The sequence below is a fragment of the Lates calcarifer genome, linkage group LG19 (genome assembly GCF_001640805.2).
Source record: "Lates calcarifer isolate ASB-BC8 linkage group LG19, TLL_Latcal_v3, whole genome shotgun sequence".
Taxonomy (NCBI): Eukaryota; Metazoa; Chordata; class Actinopteri; family Centropomidae; genus Lates; species Lates calcarifer.
Window position 1 is genome coordinate 8,364,336 of NC_066851.1, and position 26,810 is coordinate 8,391,145.

The 26,810-nt window shown below is 42.7% G+C and overlaps 2 protein-coding genes and 1 long non-coding RNA gene across 6 annotated transcripts; 2 read left to right on the top strand and 1 right to left on the bottom strand.

Moving 5' to 3' along the window:
* On the bottom strand, positions 1 to 24,493 carry tfb1m (transcription factor B1, mitochondrial). Of its 3 annotated transcripts, none has more exons than XM_018697822.2 (8): positions 24,411 to 24,493; positions 23,236 to 23,382; positions 22,522 to 22,673; positions 22,211 to 22,319; positions 21,971 to 22,122; positions 21,651 to 21,770; positions 2,112 to 2,239; positions 1 to 1,116 (listed from the first exon to the last, which is right to left on the bottom strand). In XM_018697822.2, the coding sequence occupies exons 2-8, from the start codon at positions 23,366 to 23,368 to the stop codon at positions 846 to 848; spliced, it is 1,065 nt and encodes a 354-aa protein (XP_018553338.1). In that variant the 5' UTR covers positions 23,369 to 23,382; positions 24,411 to 24,493; the 3' UTR covers positions 1 to 845. The 3 variants fall into 3 exon arrangements, with proteins under 3 accessions (XP_018553338.1, XP_018553337.1, XP_018553339.1); XM_018697821.2 differs by having other exon boundaries at positions 24,386 to 24,468; XM_018697823.2 differs by lacking the exon at positions 24,411 to 24,493 and adding an exon at positions 24,104 to 24,362.
* On the top strand, positions 2,246 to 13,533 carry LOC127143585 (uncharacterized). The gene is made up of 2 exons (XR_007815148.1): positions 2,246 to 8,941; positions 11,857 to 13,533. It is a non-coding gene; the product is annotated as an uncharacterized LOC127143585 (long non-coding RNA).
* LOC108897993 (claudin-20) lies at positions 9,183 to 13,533 on the top strand. 2 transcript variants are annotated; one of them, XR_001963378.2, is made up of 3 exons: positions 9,183 to 9,437; positions 10,096 to 11,971; positions 12,987 to 13,533. XR_001963378.2 is itself a non-coding variant. In XM_018697826.2 (2 exons), the coding sequence occupies exon 2, from the start codon at positions 10,279 to 10,281 to the stop codon at positions 11,005 to 11,007; it is 729 nt and encodes a 242-aa protein (XP_018553342.1). In that variant the 5' UTR covers positions 9,183 to 9,437; positions 10,096 to 10,278; the 3' UTR covers positions 11,008 to 13,533. The 2 variants fall into 2 exon arrangements, 1 of the variants encoding a protein (XP_018553342.1); XM_018697826.2 differs by having other exon boundaries at positions 10,096 to 13,533.
* Positions 24,494 to 26,810: the final 2,317 nt, after the last annotated feature.

The following is a 26,810-nucleotide window of genomic DNA, read 5'->3' on the forward strand; positions in this document are numbered from 1 at the left end:
TATTATTTTTATCAGATTTATTCAAGATACATGTCATTTGCTGTATTATGTGTATGACACCTCCATTAATACCCATCAAATGATCATTTGACTTTTTAAGTCGAAGGTTAGAATCCAAAACATTTTGGCTTTCGAACTGGGAGATAAGACAAATAATAAATTCTGAGGGTTTAGATGAACATGTCCACTAGCAGACAAACTTACATAATCTTACTCAAACATAAACATACAAAACAAGATGGCCAGGCTTTTAAACACAAATTCTTTTAATAGAAGTCCTCTTCTTTTAACTTGAGCTGACAAATTCCCAGCACTTTCCTCCTCCCTTTAAGCTCTGTCTCCCAAGTGACTAAGCAATACAGTACACAGGGAAAGGGAAAAAAATGGCCTGGATATGGTGCTGCCATGTTGTTCTCCTTCTCTAAATCACCCAGAAAACACTCTGGCTTTTCTTTCAGGTCCCACAGGACGAGTTGTTATGTGAGTTGGATCTGAAGTAAGAATTGGGACATAAGGAGATATTCATTCTTAAAGAGCTATTGTGGGTGATTTAGCATGCTTTCTTTATTCTGTCAAAAACACATGACTCTGTTCTGAGTCCCATCCTGGAACAAGGTTTTGGAGCTGCTGCAGCACACCCAGGATCTTCTTGTGTCCTGTGGTCTTTGTCTCTGTCCCAGGATTTGATAGGTAGCTATTGCTCCCTGGGCGCAGGGAAAAACGTTTTAAAAATGCATGCTTATGCCAGGTGGAAATGTCATGGCTAAGAGCAGTCTGTTGTCACCGGGTGCTAACAGAACCTATTAGTGGGCTTCTCTTGGTGTCTTTCTTTTTTTTCAGCAGTGTTACAGAGGGCTTGGTGGTGTGCTAGTTGACATGTCCATAAATGTGTCCACTGGTACCTTTTTTTGCCTGGCGAGGTGCTTCAGTCTGAGCTCCTCTCTGTACTCGTAGTTCAAGAGATGGGGGTCATGGGCGGAGAGGTAAGCGTAGGCATCCACTAAAGCCCTGACCTGGGGTATGGTGAGCTCTGTGGGGCGCACGGTGGGGTCCACATCTGCCTTCTGCATCATCTCCTGTGTCAGCTCCATACGACACGCCTCCGGGAACAACTTTCTGAAGGGAAAAAAAAAGAAAAGAAACGATAGTACAGATTCCTATGCTCAGGTCGCTTTGATATCTCAACGATCATGCAAGTTTAATGGCATTATAGAGTTCAAACAGAAAGAAATTATCCCTCAGCAATTATTTCAAATCTGTGAAGTTAATTGAAATCACACAAAGGACTAGATATGCTCATGAATTATTCATTTGTTCTACTACCATGCAACATCAAGGGATGTTAGACATTATCTCAAAACTCAGACACAAACTTCTTTAACATAAGGAGGGCAGCTATAATTTAAATTTCCAATTTTCATTTATTTTTCTGGCTCTTACCCTAAAAAGCTCTCCAGAACATTTAATACAGACAGGTAGCCATTTATTTTTAAAGCCATTTCCCTGCCTGAGATGTTCTGTATTCTTTCTCTGCATGTTGGTGAGCAGTAGCCAATTCCACACGCTCCACAGTACAGATGCTTTTTAGGCACATCAGCGCTGGTGCCTCCTATCCAATTTGGTGGTGCTGCTGCCGCCAACCCACTGCAGTTACATAAAATATGCTGCCTCGTCTTCCTATGCCACCTCAATGACTCATAATTGCTGCTCTCTTTCGCACAGCCAGTGTTCTTTTGTTATCTGGGCCCACATACACTTTCCTAACAGGCACGGGGGCGACGGGCAGCGCGCACATGCGTGTGGGCTTGTTGCTAGTGGTTTTCAAAAGAGCTCTGAGGGTACTCAGCTGTTCAGAATTTGGCTAAGGGAAACCTCAAAAGTTGTGTCTTCATTTGTCAAGATTGGTGTGTGCAAAAGAGGAAAGCAAATCAAAAACTGCTCTAATTAATGATGAGACGAAGATGCGGCTGTCAGAAAACAGAGAATGAAAAATGTAGAGGAGGGAATGATAGATGAGGATGAGACAAGATTAAAAAGTAAAAGAGAGAGAGAGAGGGGAAAGAGAGAATAGATGATTTACAAGCTACATCAATCTGAATAATCGTGCTTACTCTACTCCTTTATGGCAGAATTTCCTGCGGAACTGGAATATGTTTCTGACAACTTTCTCCACCAGCTTGAAGGGCTGCTGGATCTGGGGCTGAACCAGAGGGGTGAAGTGAACTACTCCCACGTCCACCTACAAACACAAACACACACACACAAGAATCCAAACAGCAGGGTTAAAACTAGAAAGAATGCACTCTTGGGAATGTAGAAAAAAGGTGTCAAGAATGAGCTGGTAGGTGTGAGGAGAAAGGAGAATGCAAAGTGTGGGGAAAAATGCTGGAGCGAAAGGTTGCCTGACAAATGGCAAGAGAGATACAAAGGAGAGAGAGAGAGGAGTAGAGGGATCAACACACTGGGATAAAAGAAAAGAGGAAAGGCAGAAAATAAGATGACGCAGCATGGCTGGCTGGCGAGCCGGTTCCAGTTGCCACAGTAACACCTGTGCGATGGACCATAGAAACTGAGCCTCTGTCTTTCCTTCCTGTCTCTCTTCCTGTCACTGCATCACCACTGAGTTACTTAATACCTACGAGCCTGAGTCACTGTAGCGCTCCTCTCCTCATCCCGCTGTCTTTGTCTATCTGGCTTTACCATTTCCACTGAGGGTGAAACCAATGGAGCATAAACACGCTGTATACAGATCCAGTGATGGGTGTGTTAAGCTTTATGAGAGACTCAGTGGACACAGGTACTATGATTAATTCTTTTATACCTGTTTTCAATTCCTTCTGTGAGAAAAAAAGACAATCATTAAAAAAAATAATGGAAAAACAACACCCACTAAAACCTTGGCTTGTAAAGCTCAGCTAGTATATTTATGATAAATGGGTGAAAGAAATTAAGCTTTCTGAAGGTCACTTTAGCAGAACTCATGCTCACTAGTGTTACAGCATGAACTAGAGCAATGGATCCCAATGTTTGTCGTCTGACTGTATGCCTACAGTCCCATCAGATGAACTCCAGATCTCAGATGAACTTAATAGTAGTAGTGGTAGTAATGGTGGTCGTAGGGACCTTAGCTCCAGTTCCTCCTTAGCTGCTGCCTCCTGATCCTTCATGTGTCTGCACTAAGCTGACATGACACACTGTTGAAGTAATTGTGCTAGACTCAGCAGAGCGTCGCTCTCTTGCTCTCAGATCACTCTCTCTTTAACTTTCGAGCACATATACATCCACATGTTCTCTCCTCTGCTGCTTCCTGTAAAGGAAAATCTACTCTCTTTATCTTCTGAACACCACAATAGGATCAAAAGAATCAAACTACATTAGAGGCCATTTCTGAATCTCTAAATCTGTTTTTGTTGCACAAAAACGGACATCATCTTTCAAGGGTGTTTCACATGATGGCGTTCAGTCCTGCAAATTATAGCTTAAGGGGCTGCAGCACAATCAGAGTCACACTCCACTGTATGTAGACCAATGGCACAGCCAGACAGTGGGCAGCAGAGCAGAGTAGCCGCCTGTCTGTCTTTCCATAGTTGGTAATAGTCTTACTTCCCCAGTGAGGGAGCACTGAGAGGGACTGTGCTCTGACTGGCTCAGCGGACTAACAATGGCACTTTGTGGAGAAACATCAGCAGTGTTAGCCATAATAATAATACGTTTCATTGCCCCTAAGTGCTTTTTGCTTTGAGTTCTTTTCCAGATAGTCAAAGACTCTTTATATAGTAAGAAAAAAAGACAAACATCTATATAAGTAGCTCACGTCTGAGTTGAAAAGTATCTTACACCTGGAAGTAGAACAGAGCGTTTTTGTTGTTAAAAAAAAAACAACAACAAAAAAAACAAAACATACAAGCTGAGAAGAAAGAGAGCAGACAAGACAGCTATAATATGAGCAGGCATGTAAATGAAAAAGTGGGAAAAAGTTGTATAGGAAAAAAGGAAGGATGCAGGCGCATGAATGACATCGATGCACAATGTTAACTTAACATTTAAAGACAAGACAAACATGCAAAAAACACATACCCGCAGACATGCTCCCCTCTTTCTCATACAAACACATACACATAGAGGTAAAATACAAGGACATCTAATTCAGCTCAACAGCCCTCCTGTTGAGACTACATGCCCTGCGGAGCTTCTCGTACATCCTTGAAGCTTGTATTTCTGGATTGTGTGACTCACTCTTGTTCACAGCTGCCTTTTTTTGCTTTTTTTGTCTGGGCTAGGGGCTGGCGTCGATAATTAGGGGAGGAAAAGTAAAGTGGTCCAAGGGCGCGCAAAGGATTTCTAATGAGCTGTTTACATTCTCCTTTTCTGTGAACAACTGAGGTAGCACTCGGGAGCACTTGTAAACCGCAGCACTATCTCTTATCAGATCTATAGATCCCTGTGTAGTCCAGAGATGCCTGGCTGCTGCTGAGTTTCCTGCCGCAATGGCGTTTAATGGGATGGCAGTGGTGGAAACTGTTTGTCTCTACAGGCCCTGAAGGCTATGTGCAATAATAGTGCAGAGAAAGCTTCAAACTCCTGGGATCAACATTAGATGGTTCGACATGGAGGAACGGTTGAAGCTATTAATGGATGCACTGTATAGCTGTTAGGAAAATCTGATGTTTAATTTTAATGTTGATTTTTGTCATGTTTAACACAGTCTAACAGTGAGTGATGCCTTCATGGTTTATTTGTAGTGTCAGTAATGGCCTTGGCATCTTCTTGATGAGTTTATTATTAATACACTAACCCTTTTCAGTTCAGATGATGCATTTTAAATACAAAGCCCATGTGGCAGGTGTTGTCAAGGGCATTGAGAGCTGTGGCTGCTTCATTCAGTTTGGAACCGAGGCTTGTATTATGACAATCAATCCCTCCAACTGTCACATCAACATGTAAGGATCTTGGTGAGGATTTTATATCTGGATTTGCAAAACTGCTTCTATCAGTGCTTTGGTGATGCAAGATCAGACCACCATCTGTTAGGAAGGAGCAATAAAAAGCATTGCCTTTAATTTCACTCTCTGCTGGAATAATTAGGCCATTTATATTCCGCACTTCATGATTTAAGAGAGGAGCAAGGGGAAAAGTCGATATTGGGACTATACAGGCAGCGGCATTTCAGCCATCAGCTTGTCCAAGTCACTTTGCTGTTATGATTTATGTATGGCCTTGCTACACGGCTTCACTAGGTAGCACCGCTGTAATATATCCCGCTCCCTGCCATTAATCCTTTCCCTGATAACCTCAACATGCAAGGAAACTCCATCTTAAATCACACGTTGTCACCTGGGAGCTCCACTGACTGGTACTATGAGTGTGCCTTCACCCCTGTGGCCCCCACCCACCCCAAAACCCTAAAATACTCTGTATCTGCTGGGGGAGATCCTGAACTAGGGTAGCAGACTGACTTACTGACCTTATCTGACAAGCTTAATATCCCCCCCCCCTCCGGCGCAGACTCCTATCCCTCCCATTTACTTTACAAGGGTGGCAGTAGGGATCAGACAAACAAAGCAGACAGAGGCTAGAATTGCTCTGATGGTAATCATTTCTTGTAGGCTTGAGTAAACCGTCGTATTTAGCAGGGAAAAACAAGTGAATGATTACCACTAATTTGGCCTCTGAATTAGACTGTTACGTAAGGATCTATACTCAAGCTCATGAAAATTCCTCTCGCTCTGACTCTCTCAATCCGGCTAATTTGATCAGAGCTTTTGAAAACAAAGACTTCAAACATTTGTGTAGACTTTGAACCTTCTCCTTCTCCTCTCATGTAGGCTGTATGGAGAAATCTGATAAACCTAAAATGACACCTCGTATTTCTACTGTAAAAAAAGAAGGACTTATACAGCTGAATCCCCTGGTAGAACATTTGAAAAGGGCGAAAATATGACAGATCTCTATCTAAAAGTCACACACCTGCTTCTGTCTGCAACTCAAGACCTTTTCTGACCCACCCGAGAACAATAGTCGCACATCTATCTTAACACACTTGTGTATTACCATATTTCATCTGTTTGACCTTCCCAAAGCTCAGCAGGGAACTCTATTACTCTTAGCTTGCCCTGTGTTTCTCCAGCTCCCCTTTCCCCATTTCTGCCTCCAATGTCTCTTTCTTGGTGAGTTCTTGCCCAATGGCGTGTGAGCAGTAATTTGTCATGTCCCTCTAAGCGTAACCAAGATGAGATGGCAGGGGCCCTGGGGCACCAGCCACTGCGCTACCTGAACCACCAACACTTACATAATGGCAGGTTCTGAGAAAAATGGGGGTTGGGGGGGTGGAAGGAAGGTATATACAGCACGAGAATACAAGAGAGAAAAGCTCACAGAGATCCTGCAACCAAAGGCAGAAGAGTTGCATTAATCATGACAATACCTTGAGAAGACAACCTCCATTACATCAGTGGAGGGAAGACAGGCTCTCAGAGAGTAGAAGGCAGCAGTCAATGCCGCTGAATATACTAGGCTGATGTTGCTTAAGGGGTTTGGGGAGGAAGGGCTTTGGCGCACTTCCCATGAAATCGCCCACGGCATGCACACAGGACATTCAAGACTGTAGTCTTGGTCTTTGACAAGATCAGCTCCGTAGAGAGACGCTTTCGTCATAGAAATAAAAAGTGAAATTTACTGGACCAGCGGAACATCAAACACGGACATCATGGGAAAAATAGTTTTGACGGGCTATTTAAAAACTCCTGCCATTCCACATTGTTCACTTAGGAGTCAGTCTTAATGGAGTAAGATGAAGAGACTGTTTAATCAAGCCAATGCCGGTAATTTCGCAACATGTCACAAGTGTTTTGCGTTGGACAGGTTTACACCTATTATGTATGGTGAAACTAGGACCCGGGCCCCGCTCCTGAACAAGATTGCATTGACAGCGACATCACAGCTATCACATGACACCTTGCATTGCCGCTGTGAACAAACCGTCTTTGCAAGACGATGGGCACGAAAACCAATTACGCAAGGGAGGACATAAAAGGGGAAAATGCAAATTGAACGATAAAAGCCCCTCATATGGGCAAAAGAGAGCGTGGTTGGTCCGGCTGTGCCTCGGAGCCATGGTGCAGAAAGGCTAGAGAGCTCTGCTGCGAGGTGATAAAATAAAGGGGACCTCGCTTATAATAGCCTGCAATATCTTCACACATCACAGCATCACACATGCTGCACTCACCGGGTGCGTGTTAACTGCGTTTTGCTCTTCTCTCCTTCCATCTTTTTTTCTCTCTTCCTTTCATCCATTCCCTCTATAGTCTGTTTATTTATTTATCTTACTCCCCACAGAACAACACCAGCATCAGCACTTAGGATGTCATCGGTTACAAGGAGACAGGTCACACATGCCATACTATAGTGTGTCTGCAGAAAACTGGAAAATTTCTCTTCCTGCTGCAGTGGCATCCCACAAGGAGCTCTGAGAATGTAGTGTTGAAGGTCGACGCAAACATAACACTGGAGGTAATGTGGTGTGCACCATCTCCGCATCCTGGCCAGATCTCATTTTAAGCAAGGGGCCTCTTGGGGAAGTTTACGACAAAAACAGCAGAGGCTGGAGAGAGCAATGGGCCATATTAAACAAACAGATCAATAGCTGAACAAATCAATTGTTACCAACCTATCTACATGTAATGGCTCCACATCGCTGTGGTCAGTGCCTGGTCATTATACTATAAGTGGGGGGTAGGCAAAATAATTTCCAACAGCTGGCTGTTTTTGCTGATTTGCCCATGCAGCAAAATAACAACAACACACATCTGCGTTTCCAAGGTTATCAGGTCTATTAGTCCTGTCTGATTTTTTTTTCCCTCTCTCATTTTGTCCTTTTTGTCATTCATGAATCAAGGCCACCCTAGCCACTCCCTCCCTTGTTTTGTATGTCCTCTACAGAGAGAGGGGAGGAAAGACAGCCGAAGACAGGGTAGCAGCTGTGAGTTTTAGCCTCTTGCTGACTGATGCCTGATGAAGATGATGCCCCAGGGAGGGTCAGTTTTGGCATGGTGGGGTACACATGCTCCTCTGTCCTCTGGACCAACACATCAACAAACAAAGCTTCGTAGAAAACACAGTCTGGTCATAATGATAGCAGCTTTTCTTCTTCTGTCTTAATTAGATTACCCTTCCCAGTTGTGTACTGGGGCTATGTTTGGAAATCTTATCTAGACTTTCTATCTTGGCAATTTCTTATCTTTAAACAACTGCAGTGCTGCATTATGATTGCAGAGCCGTTCAATACAGGAACGGGATGGATTTAAATGTATTGTTTTTAGTTAGTTTACATTACACAGCATTACACAGAGTCTTCTCCATTAATAAAGCCTGAGGAGACAAATAATGTCACTCTCTGCAGCCAATTACTATTTAAGTGAAAAATGTTGCCAATATTTGTCTCTTTTAGTTTAATTTATTTGATTTTAGTTTAGTTTATTTGATAATAAGTTTTGTATTGTTTTTTTAAAACATTTTTTCCACAAAAACTAATTCTCCAGATAAATGAACAAATATTTACAGGTAACCTAAATATACTAAACTCTCTTTTCAATGCACTGTAAAAAAATGTATAACTTTTACACACACTAGCCTACTTTAGCTTAAACATTATCACAAGCTGACTGAAGATAGTGAGCAAAGAACACACAGACACAAAACCTTAAATAAGTTCTAAAATATGAAATCAAATAGACATTTAGCTATCACCAGGCGGAATAATGCGTTATCATCAGTTCTCACAGGGACTATTTCTTTTTGGGGGAGTGCTTCGGATAATAACGGTTCACGGAGACTCTGAGGGTTATTTACAGTAGCTTCTGAGGACGAATTCCCGATGAAATTTGTACACAATTTGAAACCTGGGCAAATAAAAACAAAGCTTTCTGCATAGAAACATCCAGAGGTAAGTGACAACATGTTTTTTGTCTGTGTCAACTAACTCCTTCTTCCCTTTTTTTAAAAAGTGCTTTTTGACATGAAAACTACCTGACTAACTAACTGATTTACCGTTTCTTAAGCTAACTCCCGCTAAAGTGTTGTAAGTTGTAATTGAGGCACAGACTGCTGCTCTTCAGCACGCACGCACGCACGCACGCACACACCACCGGCGAGAAGAGGAGAGGCGAGAGATAGAGAGAGAGCGAGCGAGCGAGGGAGAGAGAGAGAGAGGGAGAGCGCTCGGTTATTTCTCCCGGGCTCCGACCGAGCCTGTGTGGTCTGTTGAGCTGGGATGTCCTCTCATACACTGTTGCTAAGGAAATGGATGGCATGAATGGACCCGCTGAATTCTCTTCCTCGCCCCCTCGTCAGCCTACTGTCTTTCAATGTGTGACTGTGTGTGTTTACAGGAATCACTGCGAACAACGTGACGCGTCAGCGCCAGCTCTGCACCAGCCGGGGTAAGGGATTATTTCAACATCGCTTTTTCTTCTTCCTTGGACATAAAACAACAGCAAACAATTAAGACTGAGCTCCGAGGTTATTTCTTCAAGGCTGGAACGACCTATTTATTTAGACGAGAAAGACCACGATGCGCCGGCTAGAAAGTCCGACAAAATAATAATTAAAAGGAGCTGTACATTCACAAGTTTAATTCCAGCGGCGGACTAAATTATAAATAGCATTTTACCTGAAAATAACCTTGTATAACTTAAATGGAAAGGCTCGGTTTATTTAGTAAACAGCACTGACATCAAAGTGGCAGAATATACAGTATATGAGTGGGGCGAGGGCGCTGCAGCTTTAAGTCCACATAGCTATTGAGCATTGCAAATACCACAAACTCATTTCTCCCTCTCCAATAACAGCTCTATGGGGCTCCGTTAAGGAAAAAGGAGAAGGCAGCACATAGAAAATGCACACATGCTCAACAACCCACAGTGTTTTGCTTACCTACAGTCAGCCAGAGCCAGCTCTTATCGCTCGTGCTTCATGCTGTCCTTTGTTTCCAGCCAGAAAAAGTCTGTGCTTGTGTGAGGTGAATGAGGGGAGAAAGAAAGAGGGGAGTGCAGGGGGACCCGCTCAGTTCAATTTCTCATTTCCGTCTCTCTCCTCCAGTCCAGTGGAGCTGCGGCTGAAGAACTGAGGAACTGGGGATTTTGACTGGCAGTTGGAACGCCACCAAGGGAGGGGAGAGAGGCGGCTGGGCAGTGGGGTCGACGAGCCTGGCTGGCACTGGGTGAATGCTGCCAGGCGAGGACAAGGGCTGAGGCGGCAGCAGCATCGACTTTTAAAAGGAGCATGGCATCCACGGGCATGCAGATATTTGGATTTGTCCTGGCACTGTTGGGCATCATGGGTGCTATGGTGGCCACTGTGCTGCCCAACTGGAAGGTCAGCGCAGATGTGGGCTCCAACATCATCACAGCAATCTCCCAGATGCAGGGACTGTGGATGGACTGCACATGGTACAGCACAGGCATGTTCAGTTGCACACTTAAGTATTCGGTGCTTTCGCTACCTGCGTATTTGCAGACTGCCCGCACCACCATGGTGCTGTGCTGCGTACTGGCTGCCATGGGCCTCTGCCTTGCATCCCTGGGACTAAAATGCACACGTTGGGGAGGTGGACGGCGCTCCAAGCGGCATGCTGCGATCGCCAGTGGTGGCTGCTTTGTCGCTGCAGGCTTTCTGTGTCTGGTGCCTGCTTCCTGGTTTACCAACGAGGTCATCACCAACTTCCTGGACTCCAGTGTGCCCGAGAGCAATAAGTTTGAGCCTGGCGGTGCTGTGTATGTTGCCTTTGTTTCAGCAGGATTCCTCTTCGTTGGGGGGTCCATCTTCTGTATGTCCTGCTCAGGGAAGAGGCATGGCCCCCAGGACCTGGTTCTGCTCCCTCCCCCAGACAAATTGCTGCTCCAGCAGCAGCAGCAACAGCTGCTCCAGCAGCAGCAGGAGCTCCAGCACCAGTACTGCTCTCTCTCCCCATTAGACAATAAGACTGGCTACAGCCTGCAGGACTATGTGTAATAAAGCAGCGCTGTGTACGCTACGGCTAAAGGGAGATGAGCCTGAGGGGGAAACCATCACGGCTTATGCTAGACACTAGGCTCTATTCTAGATGGAGGTGGAGAAAAAATGAGGGAGGAGGGCAACAACTTTGAATTCATTTTCCCCTTCTCCTCTATCTGGCTCTTCTCCTTTTTTCTGTTTTGCAAGCACAAGCAGTGGAGGTATTCCCTGAGCAGCACCTTGGAACAAACAGCGTGAATGTGTAAGGAGCAAGGATAAGGTGCTGCAGAATCGAAGGAAGCCGCTAACCAAATGCAGACATCCTTCATCAGTAAATCACAGAAAGAGGTCCCTGGGGAATGGATTAAGCAAATAAGGAGGGCTCCCGAGTAGATTTTTTTTCCTCACCAAAGGTTTGAATTGAAATAAGATTTTAAAAAAAGCAATCATTTAGCTGCTATTTACAATCGTTTGGTACACTCCCATTTGACAAAATAGGCAACATAATGCCTGAGAGCAGTAGGTGGAAGTCCTCTCATAGCAAGCCATTGTAGTTTTTCGTATACTTATCCACTAGAATGCTACGTGGAACTGAAATAAATGGTCATATTTTTGTTAGCTACTAGAATGATGTTGATATTTTGCCTCTAAAGCATGCTGTGTGGAGCCTGTCTGTGTATTAATACAGCGGAATGCCTGGTAGAAGACTGAGACATAGCCACACAATGCCTGTGCCTGAAAAGCTGTAGAAACATTACCCTGCTGTAACTGTTCAAAGAGGACTGTCAGGAGGAATAGATGTGGGCTGCTGGGCTGGACTGGAGACTGAAAATGCAGACAAACAGATGCCTGCTTCCTTCTCTGCAGGTGGAAATATGAGAGAGATGGAGAGAAAACTGATAGAAAAGGTCCAATCCATCAGCAGAGTGGACTATCTCATATGCTGCTTTCATTTTTCCATCCAGACAAAAACATCCTGCCTGTAAGTAGCAGCTACCCATCCCAATCCATTCCTGCACGCCCTCAGACATGCACACCCACACACTTACTCACGCTCTTGTGTGTCTTCGTGAACACAGTAAACACTCAGACACGCCGGCTTTATGCATGTGCTTTTCACTCCTGTCATCCTCCTCCACACTGCCATGGAAACAGAATTCAGCATTCAAATATCTTTATTGTCTGGGGATATGTGCATGTCAGTCAGTGATTTGAAGTTGTTTGGGGAGGGGGGGTCTCTTTCCCTCGCCATGGCTCCATAAGCTTTAATCAGAGCCTCTGCTCACACTACTTTCACTAATCCCCTTTATTAGTCGGTGACATGAGGCAGCATCCTTGTTTTGTGGTCAGAGGGTTTTTGGAAAATGCTCTTCTCTGCTGCCCACTGCTGTGGTGTCCATACCACGCGAGTAGTCTCACAGGGATGAGCAGATGTTTAATGGTGCAGTGGCAGAGGAGCAAAAAAGAAGCAGAGTGGGAGAAGCTTCTTGAGTCATGGTCGACTGGGTTGCTGTGTGGCAGGCAGCTAAAAAAGGTTTGAGTCATTCTCCATATGTGACTTGTTTTCCAAGTGCGTCAGCAGTGCGCATACGCTACCAGCATGCACCTGCAGAAGGTCTCAGTGTCTTAAATTGCGGCCACTTGGCTATGCCACCGTTCCTCTGTTTCCTACCTGTCAGTCTGATCTTTTTTTTTTACCCACTCCCTGTCCTGCTTGTGTCACATGTCACATGGATTATCACTGACAAGAGAACGCTGATGCATGTTGAAAGCATGGCTGCCCAACACACATACACGTCAGACACACATAAACAAAACTCCCACCTACTCATATGTCAGCAGCACTGTAGCGCTTTTAAACGGCCGTGTACCAGAGTGTGTCTGTGTTTTTTCTGAGGGGAGGATATTGGAGGAATATTGTTTTTGGTGCTCGAGACAGGCCTTGGCAGTGATGTATAAAAATGCACATTCCCTCCTTCTCTCTCATAAACATGCAGCTTCCTGGGGGAGAGCAGATGGCTAAGCCCAGCTCGCCACCTGCAGGCTGCTGCCTGCACGCTACGGGCATCTCTGTGGGCACCACTGCCGGCCCTGGCAGCCCTCTAGGGTCAGGTTTCTACCCCACCCTGAGCTAACCATCTTGTCCAGCACAGGCTTTAGCCGACAGAACTGGCCTCCTGACAATAACTCACTGCCCAGGCACCATAACCAATGCAATAAACAAAGTAAAGAATGTGCCATGTCATCAACTAATACTGACACGATATGTGTTTCGAGAATGTGCCAAATCGTCTCATGATGACACGTTTTAATACTATCTGGAGTTCTTTCTGTTTATTTTTTTATTGCGTTGTTTGTACATGAATTATACATTAGCAAATGTTTTATGGATTTGTGATTTGTTCTGCCAGATTAAGTCTCAAGTCGACTGGATGCTTGTGTACAGTCCAGTGCAGCTTTCGAGGGTTATTTTAAATCCTCTTTATTCCTCATTTCCCAAAGCACAGCAAGACTTCACTGGGCATGAGAGTTTCATTGGGAAGACATGAGTGTGGTATTTTATAAATGAAAAAAAAAAAAGGATTTGTTCAGGACTGGTTCACTGTAGGTCTATGACAACTGTACACAAGTATCTAAGCTTTTAAAAGGTGTTTGTTTTTACTGAGGGATCAGAATTCCCTCAGATTTTTTCAATAGAAGATACAATACCATGTTCATACCATATCTTCTTTATAAGAAGACTACTCAATGCACCTTTACTTGTGTTACTTTATCTGACAGCAGTTTGTTTCAAATGGCTGAGCAATCCAAGCTCCCCCGGACCAGTACAAATACATAACACAACTGGCACTCTGGAAAAAAAAAGGGAACGATTTCTGTCTGATAGCAGGGAAATAGGAGCTAGAGATTTTCTCTTTTTTTGTGGCTGTGCAGCTTGATCATCAGCACGCAATTTCATTAGCTTATAAATGGCCAGAGTGCAAAGTGACTAGGTCCTAAAAGTCTAAAGAGTTACAACTCTCCTGCATATACTGTACCAAGACATTGATTTATCATTTTGATAACTGCAGCTTATTTTTGTGGATGCTTTAGCACTTCTTACTTTGCCAGAGCATATTTGTGATGATGAACAGTTCACAAGTTCTGATACAGTTGTCTCAATGTGCTTGTGCAAGTAGTTCTATTTTTTACCAATAAAACTTATTTTGTGAAAGCAAAATGTCTACCGTATGTATTCTGTTGTGTGCTTTTATGTGTGGCTGATAAGGATGGAGATAGAATTCATCTTCCTGCCAAATCTCAGAGATTGTTGGATGGTACAGGCTGTGCTGAGAGTGGGCAGGCAGCCTGCTCACACGCAGCACCCAGGAATACAGCAGCATCAGTCCAACTAAAATATGCATCCATAAAACATTACTGTGTGGAAATGGGTTTTGAAAAAGGAATTCTTTTAATACCATTCCCACCCACCCGGTTCCTGTCATTCCTTACTGAGATGACAGCACAAGGAACTAGATGGATGAAATAATAACAGTATCCATGGGAGCATAGGGGAATGGGAGTTATCTCAGTCGTACAGTTTATCTGACACTAAGTCACAAGTTAAATAACAACATGCACAATAACTGCTAATGATATGCAATTAAATGGGCATAGAAGGAAACAGCTGAAGGATTCCTTTTACCTAGTTTAGTTAACCATTTAAATATCATCAATAATCAATTTAACACATTAGAGAGTGTGTATGAGGAATAGTCGCATAGGGCCAAATAAATGACAGCTTCAATTAACCACACAAATACTGAAAATGGCCTGAAATGATACGTTAGTTGACAGTTCTGATAACTGATAAATTGTTTCAGTCATTTATTGAACAAGAAATTTCTGCTTTTCTTTATTAAACTAAATATCTTTGGGTTGGACAGATGGTTGAATAAAGCATTTAATTTGAAGGCGCCACTTTGTGCTCTTGCAAACATGACAGGCATTTTTCAATATATTCTGACATTTTATAGACAACAATAAATCAAGAAAATAATCAGCAAATTAGTCTAGGGCTACAACTAACTAATTATTTTCATTATCGATTAATCTGAGGATTATTTTAATAGTTCATCGTTTATTCATTTGGCCTAGAAAATTTAAGATTATAGCAGGAAATGCCCGTACAATTTCCTATATCGATTTTATTATCACATTAGACAAGGTAACGCGGCAAATAATCAAAATTGAGATGGGAACATTTGGCGTTTTTGCTTGAAAAATTACATTAATCAGTTATCAAAATAACATCACATAAGCTTCATCAGTGCTGCCTCTTTTAAAACCTCTTTTCTGGTTCTAAATAAGCATAGTATGACATATCTATAACATTAACTTAAAGGAGGAACGCTGAGATGTAGAAAAAAGATATAAATGCTTAAAGCACAACTTCTCTGAATGATCAAAGCTCAAACAACTTGCTGTGTGAAGATGTTTATAGCCTAAACCATCAGAATACAGCAGAGTATGTTTTGCAGCTTTAATATCTGTGACATATAGCCTATACAGTTCAGATGAAGCGCTTATTAAGTAGTTACTTTCCAAAAGGATCTGGGCTCTCATTACAGCTGATTGGAGCCTCGCTGACACCGGCTGAGTGAGAATGTGCTTTCCTGAAACAAACATGGATTATTCAAGGCTCTCATTCTCCCACTCCTCTTGGTTATGCAACAGGAGTGCAGATCAAATAACTACTCCTCTCATGGGGAAACGCTAATAAGATGTGCTCCTCTGTGTATTTAACCTACATTTTCCATCAAAGGATTTCACCCCGAGTTGCCGCTATGACACATCCGGAATGTGAGCTTAGATGACGGGGAGGTGAGCGCTCGTCAATTTGAGGCAGGGGTTAATCATGTGCGAAGCTTCTTCTTTGAACTCTCCCTGCCACATCAAATTGGCAGCTTATTTTACTGACCTTCTCGACCAGCAAATAACCTTTCCAAAGACCATCCAAAGAAAAAGACCCGGGAGATAGGAGGGGAAAAGGCGATGGCCGCTCACAAAAGCACTCCACCAGTCATTCTTTGCAGACACAAAGATCGAGATGGATATCTGAGCATGTTAAGGAACCGTCATGCCATCGCTCACCAAAACTCCATTAACCATCACCACATTGCTCAAAATGCAAGCACCCAAATCATTCTAGCACTGTCACCATACTTAATGTGTGGCTCTTTGTTTCAGACAGCTGTTATGCTCATGAAGGTTCGTACTGAAGATAGAATGCGGTCATCAACACTGACGGGGATGACCTTCCTTTGTTGGGAGCTGCTCTCCTCTGGTCCCGGTTGCACATGTGAGGCTGGGGAATAATAGCAACGACCTTGGCTGTGCAGTAAACTGCTGAGAAAGGCAGTAAAAGCTATGGAGATGACAAAAGGAGAGCTTGTAGGAAAACAATACACTCTGACAGTTCAAAGGAGGCCCTTTAATATTTCAGCTTGGGGTGGGAATGTGTGACTGGGAGGACTTGGTAAGCTGAAGGTGAGGGAGGCTAAATGGTTGAAAGGTGTGGATGCATCAGCAGAGATTACTGTGTTGTGCTGGAGAAGACTAAAATGTCTTAATGAGAGTGCAGGAACACAACAAGCTAAGGCAGAGGCATACTTTCACACATGGAGAGAAAGATTGATTCAGCTGTCAGTTAAACATTTCTTTTAGCTGAAACAATCATGATAACTATCATTTTTTTTCTTTTACTTGGACCTGTAAAAAACCTAATCAACACACCCACTAAATCCAACCTACACCTTTAGCCCCTCTAAAAAGCCTGAAATGAAGTCATGAAATCAGTGTGCATGAAGTTTAAATTACAGCGTTCACATAACCCTTCATGTTAATAGCTTATAGATTGATGCCTCCTATTATGTGGAGTTTTTTTTATCGTAGCACGACTAGCAATTTACTTTATTTGGTATTTGTTTATCTGAAGCTGACCTCCTTTCTTCGGGATACAGCCAGGGTTTTAGCATTATTCCTCAAAATACCTGCATATTCTCTTGGCGTTCTCACTAACTAAACAGAGCTGAATCTGCTAAACTCTGAGCGCTGACTCTGAGCGAACCCGGCACAGTTTCTTGTTAGGAGGAGCAATAGATCTCTGGAGATCTTCATAATCCAACTCTGCCAACCTCGGCATTTTGTTTAAGGAGAGAGAGAGAGGGGGAGGAGGGTATTTTTAGCTTTTCTTTACCTTGGCTCTGTGATGCATTGAGAGACCGAGCCTTCGGGCGTTTACCTTGCTGGCACGAGTCATTGAAATAACTTTCCCCGATACTCTTGATACCATGTTTGACCCCGTTTAGGAGATAGGAATAGGCCTAGATGAATTGTGTGCCTGTAGAATGTGCAGTGGGGAGGTGAGAAAGCAGTGTAGCCCCTTCGAGTAGATTCTCACTCTTTACTGTTGAGGCAAGAGCTGGGCCACTTCAGGTCACGGTGAAGATATCCATCACTGAGCCTGCCAGTGCAGTAGACTGGACTGAGGTGGGTCACATTCAACACTAAAACACCCTCTGACTTCATCTAGATAGACCTATTTTGATACTTTAAGCTGATACATTAGCTGAAGAGCAAACCAGAAAGACAAGAAAAATTACCAGCTAAAAATACTGGTTCTGGAATATACAGTTTATCAGCTAATTTCTTCCTGCTGAGTCCAAATCCTCCCTGATAACTGACAGCCATAGTGGATGCTCAATGCAGCATTAACAAATTTAATTTAAGCTCTGCTCATCTGGCCTGTGCTCTTGGTAGCCAACTGTGTACAAGGCGAACATCTGTAGGGCTCTCCTCCTGTGAGGCTCGGTTAGTTGGTGGGTGATGGCTGATGCAGCCATTACTCAGAGCGGGCTGATGACCGGCCCAGACAACCATCTGCTGGAGGTACGCCTCACTCTCTTTTCAGATCGATCTCTGTCATGAATCTGTCTTCTGGCGCTCTGTACTCGCGTAAAGGAAGCTTTGCTGTGTTTATATCCTTTTGCTGCTTTTCTCTTATTCCATACATCACATCCAGTCCAAATACAATTTCAGTTCCTCTTCATTTTCTTAGACTCCAACCCTATCTCCTCTTGCCTTTATTCTTTTATCTCACCAGTGGTTTTAGTTACTTTCCAATATTTCCTCTGCATCCATCTTTTAATTTTACTGTCCATCTAGTCATCACTCTATTTTTTTCCTTCCCATTTTCTTTTGTCTAACACATTTTCTCTTACTGTTTCTTTCACCTGTATTATTTAGCATTTCTGTCTCCCAGTGTCCCTCTCTCAGTACCTTTCTCCAATGAACACCATAATTGTTAGCACAACTTGGAGCCATCTAGGAGCCCTAAAGAAGATGAAGATGTGGTGTGTCGTGATGGAACATGTATTGTCCAACTTATAGTCCTCCCTGTGACAGACAGAAGTTGATTTTAATCACGTTCTGCGCACATGCACAGAAGCGGGGGAAGAGAGAAGAGCAAGTCAACATACACTCTTTACTCTTTGCAAATCAGCTATTTTCTATGTAAAGAGGCAGTGAGGATGAATCTGGATGACAGGATGTTCGTGTTGAAGATGCAGATTCCATGATGGCAGCCTGCTCTCTAAAACCCCTTGACCTCTGACCAGAATATAAATTAGAAATGTATATAATAACTAAAGCAACAGCAGAAGAGCTTGTCTCTATTTTCAGTTTACTTCCTAAGAGAAATATGTCAGATATATGTATAGCTGTGAATGACAGAAGCAATTTAAGGATCACTCAATCTGTCTGTGTATGTGAGAATTAACAGGAGGAGGGTGACTAATAAGGAAAGGGAGGCAGGTGTGATCTGCAGCAGGACAGACCTAGGGCACTCTGAGCCTGGGGGAGCACCATCAAAGCAGCCAATCACCAGTCTCAGAAACATTCAAGGACAATCTCAGTCACTCAATGTGACACGAGAGAGGTGCAGTCCGGGGGCGAGAGGAACAAGACAGACAGATTAAACAGCGAGGATAAGAGCCTATCTGCCCACCCCACGTCAATATGGGCCCCAGCAGCTGCTAATGTAAAATGGATTCAACATTTCCCTTCTCATTATCCTATTAGCCTGCGTTGCCCAGCTCCTATAGGTTCAAATCAACTGGCCAATCAACCCACACTTCCCCTTCCCCCCAGCCTTTAACTGATGCTATTTTCTCACCCTGGTCATTTAGAAGGGTTCAGTAATTTCATCATAATTTTTTGTTTCTGTGACTCAGTGTTTGTGTGATCACAAAGTACTAAGCCACTTCAGATTTTTTTTGTTCATAATTACAGAAATATTTTATCAATATATGGCTGCACTGACACGATCAAGGACAGACATGACTAACCCCCCCCCCCCCCCAAACACACACACAAAACAGAGAGCCTGAGATTCAGACATGACAAAGACATGCCAAGAGCAGACAAAAAGAAATCCCAGCTGTGCTTCAATTTGAACAAATCCCTCTTCATTATCACAATCAGTGATCCCAAAGCTTCAGGGGGAACAAGATAATACCAACAATCAGACCACTGAGCCGATTCATTGGCTATAGGTATAAGGCATAGACACACGCTCCCTGAAAAGGCGCACAGACATACACACTGGTGTAAGCTGTGAGAGAGACAGACAGAAAGAGAGGGATATAAAGGGAAAGACCTTTGATATTTGGCAGTGTTGCTCCCCCATTATAATTAACTTTGGCCCACAAAGGGGGCTATTCAGCCATTATGATTTTTTTTATATGTGGCTCCTGCCTTTTCAGAGGAGCACTGTAAGCAGTATACAGTATCAACACCTGAGATAGAATCCATTACAACTTGACATATGAACTATGACAATATTTTTTTCTGTCTATCCAATATCTCATTATGTGTTTTGACAGTATATAGGTCTGTTTTATAGATAACCCACTGCTTTAGCTATTACTCTATATTCCTGTGTGTCACAACCTCAATCCTCCCTCCAAACAGCACTTTGATGTTGTCCCATAAATCAAGCAGGGCATTTTTATTGCTCATGCAATTCTGTGTAATTATTCTGGTGTGGGCCAGTAAACAATGCCGAGCCATGGAGCTTCTTATGAATTATACTGCATAACATACTAGTAAAAGGGGCCTTAACAGTGCAGAGAGTATGGCAGCATGAACACACTCTATGTGCTCCCTGATGCTTTATAGGACCTCAGCAGCAGGAGGCCTGCTCATCAAACAGTCATCATCTCTCCTAATGATATCAATTCGACCAAGTGCCCATTAAAACATTTAGTGGGGATAGATGGGCCTGTTGGGTATGAGGGAAGCGCTGATTCATCACGTGCAGTGTGAGTTCACATTTCTAAATACCACCTGCATGTGTGTACACATTTGCAGCACAGAAAAGCATGCTGAAATCCATTAAGCTACAGTTTGACATACACACAAAAATAAGACTCAAGAGAAAAAAAAATGCACGGAAAGGCAGCTGAGTGTGATGAAATAATCATTGGGAGCCATCTCTTCTAAGAGAATGAACAATCAGCACTGGTCCCATTCACTCTGCTGCATTTTACTCCACACAGGAGATAAAATATTTACCGAAAGTGGGTCTCCTAAAGAGCCACCACATCTTCAAGGGACCAACAGTCCATCTCTGACATCCACCTAACACCTATCTTTTAATTCAGGAGAAGAAAAACATGGTTTCATTTGTACAAAGATGTAAGGGAGCTCCTGACTCTTTCAAACAACTTGTGTGTCTGTAATCTCAAACTATATCTCTGCGGAGCTGTCTATTAGCCAACATTGATATTTCAAATTTTGCAGGAGTACTTTTATTTTTTTAATGCACCCCTAGTCGTACTATGAATCCTAACCCCCCCAAAAATAAAAACCACTGGCATTCTCATGTTACATAAGAGTGAACGCCTTTCTTTCACCACTGATACATGCACATGGGCTGAAAGACACACAGAGAGAAACTGGGCCTAAAAAAGAACTAGGCCCTCATTACAAGGCGCAGTGTGATCGCGCCACATCTGAAATACCCACCAGGCATCATTACAACCTAGAAAGGGTCCAAAGACAGAAAAGAGACAACACTGATTCAACACAGTCTTAATGAAGCCTTAAAGCAAGAGGAGTGAGGGAGGGATGAGTGATGGTGACATGATGAGGGACTCTGATGAGAACAAGGGACCAGATGATGAGCAGAGATGAGGAGATGTGAGAAGGTCCCACTGTTATCTTGGGGTTAGAACTGTAAAATAGCAATGCGTCCATCTGCCACCAGTATTGAAGACTGAAATCAATGTTAAAGTTTCTTAACACTGGGTAATTTTTATGTGTAGACAAACATGAGGAAAGGGAGACAGAAGAAGACCTGGAATAGACAGCAACAGAATAGCTCCAGCCAGCTCATTGCAAAAGTCAGCTCCAAATTAAACTCAAACAGACCATCACACATTGAACACAAGCCCAGTCTGATTGTCTGGTCAATAAAAGTCATCCTATAGAAAATTAGGAATTATACAATAAAACTGTTTTACTGCTCTTTAATGCACTGCCTGATTGCCTTTTTTACATTTCCCATAGTAGTATTAAATTTAGAGATATTAATTCCTTTTATCAAAGTTAAGTCCTACCTCTGGTTTGGGAACGAAGGCCCGTCCAGGGATGGTGAAGCAGTTGCGGACAGTGCAGAGATACTGAGCCATGACAGACAGACGGCTCCTCTGTCTGCTGCCTGTGCTGGCCGTCAACCTCTGGATGGAGATGATAATTACTAAAAATTAGTGACGCACTTTCAGTGAGACCAGGTAATTTGTTGAGGTCATATGATGATGCTGTCAGTAGGAACCATTTAAGTGTTTTTCAATTATAATTTTATGTGTTGGCATCATACTCAGTATTCTCAGGGTATGTAAGCTTTGTTCAAATTTAGTATCACACAGAGTTCACGCACCTCTGCCACCTCTTTCTGGAAAGTGAGTGTGAGCCGGGTGCGTCCGTAGACAAAAGGTCCCGTCCTGTTCGCTATGTTCTCCAACCACTTGATGATAAGAGGGGTTGCGACACTGAACGGGAGATTCCCTATGATGTGAAGGTTTGGCAGATCTGTGAAGGCACACGTTCACACATTTTAGTCATGTAGTTTTCCTTTATTCTGTCCACAGTAACAGTTCAGATGACTTCATCTTCTCACCTTCCTCCCATGACTTAGAGATATTTCTTGGGAATCCTCGGTCCATTCTGTAGTTGAGTATGTCCCCGTGGACAATCCTTAGCTTCCCTGGCGCTGCCTCAGACAACAGCTTTGGAAATTAATATGACATTACATGAGAGTAATGAAAAGGTACTACATCATAATAAGTCAATCTGCAGGTGGCTAATGATGCCACATTTGAAGATAGATTAATTTCATGAAAGTAACAGATGAAGGTGTTAGGGGCTTTTCCGCTGAATGACCTAATGACCTTGTGCATAAGCCAGTATCATTGTAGCTGCTTAGTTTACCTTAAGCCCAGGGATGAAGCGTGAATCTTTCTCCACCACAAGCACATCCGCCGCACCAGCATTGAGGATGGAGCGGGTCAGGCCCCCAGGACCAGGACCCACCTCACACACATGGGCGTCCCTCAAACTGCCTGCCTGGCGCACTAATTTGTCTGAAAAGGATAGAAATGGATGACCAACTCAGTTACAGAAATCTACTTCATTAACATTTCTGCATACAATCTGTGAATAATTTACTACCATAACTCAACTCATGCATTGTATAAGTCACACCATACCCCCCAATCAAGAGTTTTCATCAGAGTCTCTGGTTTCTAAATTGAGATTAATAGTGTGTGATGTTGCAAAACCTGTCTGCCTGTGTGTGATGAAGAAGAGATGCATTAATCTAAGAGTCACCTTGTTCAAGGACAAGAGAGCAGATCAGACCTGCACTGCATCACTGATAATTATATTAAGGCTTGAGCTCAGCAAGGGTGGCAAACAATTGACTTGGTCCATTCACATTAGCAGGAGATCTACTCAACCTCCCCATATAGCAAAGCCTGTCGATTTCGATGCTTTGAAACAAGGCTATGTGGAGCAGTGCAATCAAGTGCACTGACAAAACACAGCTTAGTGTAGATACAGAAACAAAGAGCAGGAGCTGGCAGCTATTGGTGCATTGCAGGGAGAGAGAAAGAAAGAAAGAAAGAGTGAGGCACGAAGACTAACCTGTGAGCCTCAAGTCCAGCAGAAAGTTCTGGGACAGCTGTTTCTCAGCTCGCAGGTTGTAAAGCTTTATCAGCTCGCCTACAGTAGGCAAGGGAGGCAAACGGAAGGATGCCAGTTTCCTTGAGGCTGACATTGCTCAGGTGAACTCTGTGAAAAACAAACACACACACACGCATTAAGAGAAAGAAACTATGAGCCTTCTCAGCAGCAATGTGATTCAGAAGCTGAGAGGCAAAAAAATATGAAAAGGGCAACATGTGAGGCATTAATGCTAATAATAGCCTGTCAGAGGAAGTATCCTAAAGTTGAAACATATAGCATTTCAAGTCAGGAGTGACCTTTTGAATTGCACGCACTGAAAAGCAATGCATATATGGTTGTATTTAGTATAGTTATTTCAGAGTCCAAGTATGATTTTACAGAATGACTGAGAAGGTTTTATTTTCACCATATTAATGTTTTCAGTGTGTGGAAAGGAATGATCTTAATCTATAGATGCCTTTTCAGACAAACTGTTATCAATACAAAGTACTTCTTTATCAGGTCATGGGATTGATCTCCATTGTCTAGTCTGAAGCTGAGGCGTTAGTGCTGAGGGGCTGACAGTGTCAATGTCAGTATGTCTTATAGTACGATCTCGTGCACCATCTAGTGGAGTTATGACAGATAACTAAAGAATTAAGATATAAAATATATAACTATATATATATAGGATAACTATTCTTCTACAGCACATTTTGAAAACACGTCCCTTTATGACACGTTTACATTTTAACTGCTGCTACCCGTGGTCTCATTGGCTGCAGCGAATTTAGCATATTTACAGTTTATTTTTAATATATACTACTAGAATTAGCTTTAAACATACAGTAACAACGTATCAGCGCCCCGTCGGGATGACAGTGACATACAATCCAGCTGTTTCAGGCCGAACAATTCACTTTAAAGTCTTGTTGACAAAATACTGAGCTGTGACACTGTGACACAGTCGGTAGCATTTGCAGCTAACGTTAGCCTTTCGTCCAAATGTCTTTAACAGAGCCTGTAAAATCAGAATTCAACCGGGACCCTTCAGACTGTTTCTAAAAACTGAGGAAAAGACTGAGAACAGACTACAAACGACACAACGAGGGCACAAGGCTGAAAATACCCAAGAGTCAATCCACGTTTCTCACCGGTACCGTTTCCTTCCTTATGTTTCCTCCTTCGTCATTCAATTGACGTCTGAGTTATCCAATGAGCCCGCGAGTACGTTAACCACGACCAATGAAGTTGAAGTAGGTGGGGTTTTGCTTTGCCCTTGAAAAGGCGTTTGGTGTTGATGTAATGATGCATCAGAGCCAGGAGAGGACGACATTTCACCGATTATACTGAAGTATTCATATTAACTACAAAAGCGCATGTGGTTGATGTAGTCCTAAATGAAACCTCAGCGTTTTCTAGTGAAACTGTTGGATAGCACATGCCTATAAAAGATGCCTTTTACTGAGTAAAGTCCATAAATTAAATGCATGTTACAGGAACATACAAAATCAAATAATTTTTAAAAGGAGGCAAAGGAGGTGGGATATTCATTATTGAGTATAAAGTCCACTTGTAATCACACAATATCCCTTGGCTTCCACCATTGTTATTAAGGTATAAATTCAGCTTTGGACATCACCATCATGTTGAACTAACTGAAATCTTAAACCGATGAGCAGCCTGCACACCCACAGTCCACTGCAGAGCAGGAATTGATTGTTTGAGTGTTTTGTCATGCCGGATGATGCACAGCTGTTGTTTGGAACGAACCCTGTGGCTCTGTAGTCTCCCGATTCTGCTCATGCCCCACGTTGGGTCATGGGTGTCAGATCTAGAGATGGAAATACACTTCCCCTCCAGGGTTTAGCAGATGAGTGGCAGCTCTGTCTCCTGCTGTCGTTGTCCTGTGGCTCTTAGATCCAAATGAAGGACGAAAGAAAAACACTGGTGGTGAAGGGCGAGGGTCATCCTGGGTCTGTTCCTATGGAGAAGCTTCTGCAAAGTTACCTTCTCTGACAGTTTACTCAATTAGCAATACACAGCAATGAGAACAGGCTATTGATATAGTCTCATGAATAGATCAGAATCATGAATAGATCAGCACAATTACAAGATTCATCACCTGGGGTTCTGAGTGGTCATACCTCTCAAGTAATTAACATCTCATTACAGCTCAGTTTGCCTCATCAGTGACTTAAATCGCTTAATGGTAATAAGGAAAACATATAAGTTTCAAAGGAATTTACAACAGTTACATATATTCACAAAGTCCTGGGTCGGTTTCTGAACAGAGGAGACTGCACAGGCTTTACACAGTAACTAAGGGTTTGACATAACTATCTTACTATCTTAACAGAGGAGGGCGTCAGAGAGTCACTTCCTCAATACAACTCTATAGTGTGTGATCAGCAAAAACAGGAAATGAAACATAAGTAATTAACATTTCTGAGATGGTAAGTCATCACTATAACTGAAACATCAGAGGAAAAACAAAGACTGAAATACTTAAGAGCATATAATTTCCAAGCCAATTTAGCCTTTAAAAACAGACTTAAATCAATAAACATGGAGACCACAAGAGATGAGATGTCTACAGTATGCTCAGCAGTGACCTTTGCTGTGATGATAATTCAGCTGAGTTGGGTCAGTATTATGTTCTGGTATTTTACTGGATGTGTTATTGATGCTGTAACAAGTTCAACAGGGTTAGCTGTACAAAAAGTGAAACCAGATGTATACTATTATGAGTCCAGTCATTTACTTGGTTTGAGTATTTACTATAGCTATATTATGTTCCACTGAAAACTATGTAATTGTAAAACTGGTAAAATAAACTTTTTTTTTTTTTTTTTGCCCTAATCAAATACAAGGCTAGTTTGGGTGAAGATGGCACAATGAGCACTGAGTTACAGTAAATGTGATGCATGTTATTCTGTTATTATATTTACCATTCATCTAAACTCAATACTGTAGTTTTAGTGTGTATCATCTCTTGAATCTGGCTCAAGAGGTTGGATGAAGGATGAATAACAGCAGTGCTTGGTTAGAGTAGTTTCAGTTAAAACGCTGTATGATGTCATTTTGATTCTTTTTATAAAAACAAAATTATGTACATTTTTCATTTTGGACAGGACACCATTACTGTGTTCGGAAGTGGAAAATCTAAACCCTAATTACACACACTCGTCTGTCAACCTTTTAAAAAAATCCTATGGCACAGCACCACATAAAAGAAGTTGTGGTGCTTCAGCATTGGCATTCCTGCGGTACTCATGTTCCTGTGATACAAGTGTTGTGGTATTTTTGTGGTACTGTGAGATTTGCTGGCATTTTTGAGACAATTTACTATAAGATGTGTGGTGTTCTGTGGCACTGCAGTTGCGTACAAGCCTGGTGTTGTACTTATTGTGAAATAGGGGATCAAAACAACAAGTGCTTCATGTGTGCTGTGTGTTTCGCGACAACCAAAACCAAATAATAAGGTCCTGCCAGTCATGTCTTAGGGAAAATAATCAATAGGTCTCAGTGTTTTGGTGGCAAATAATTCAGGT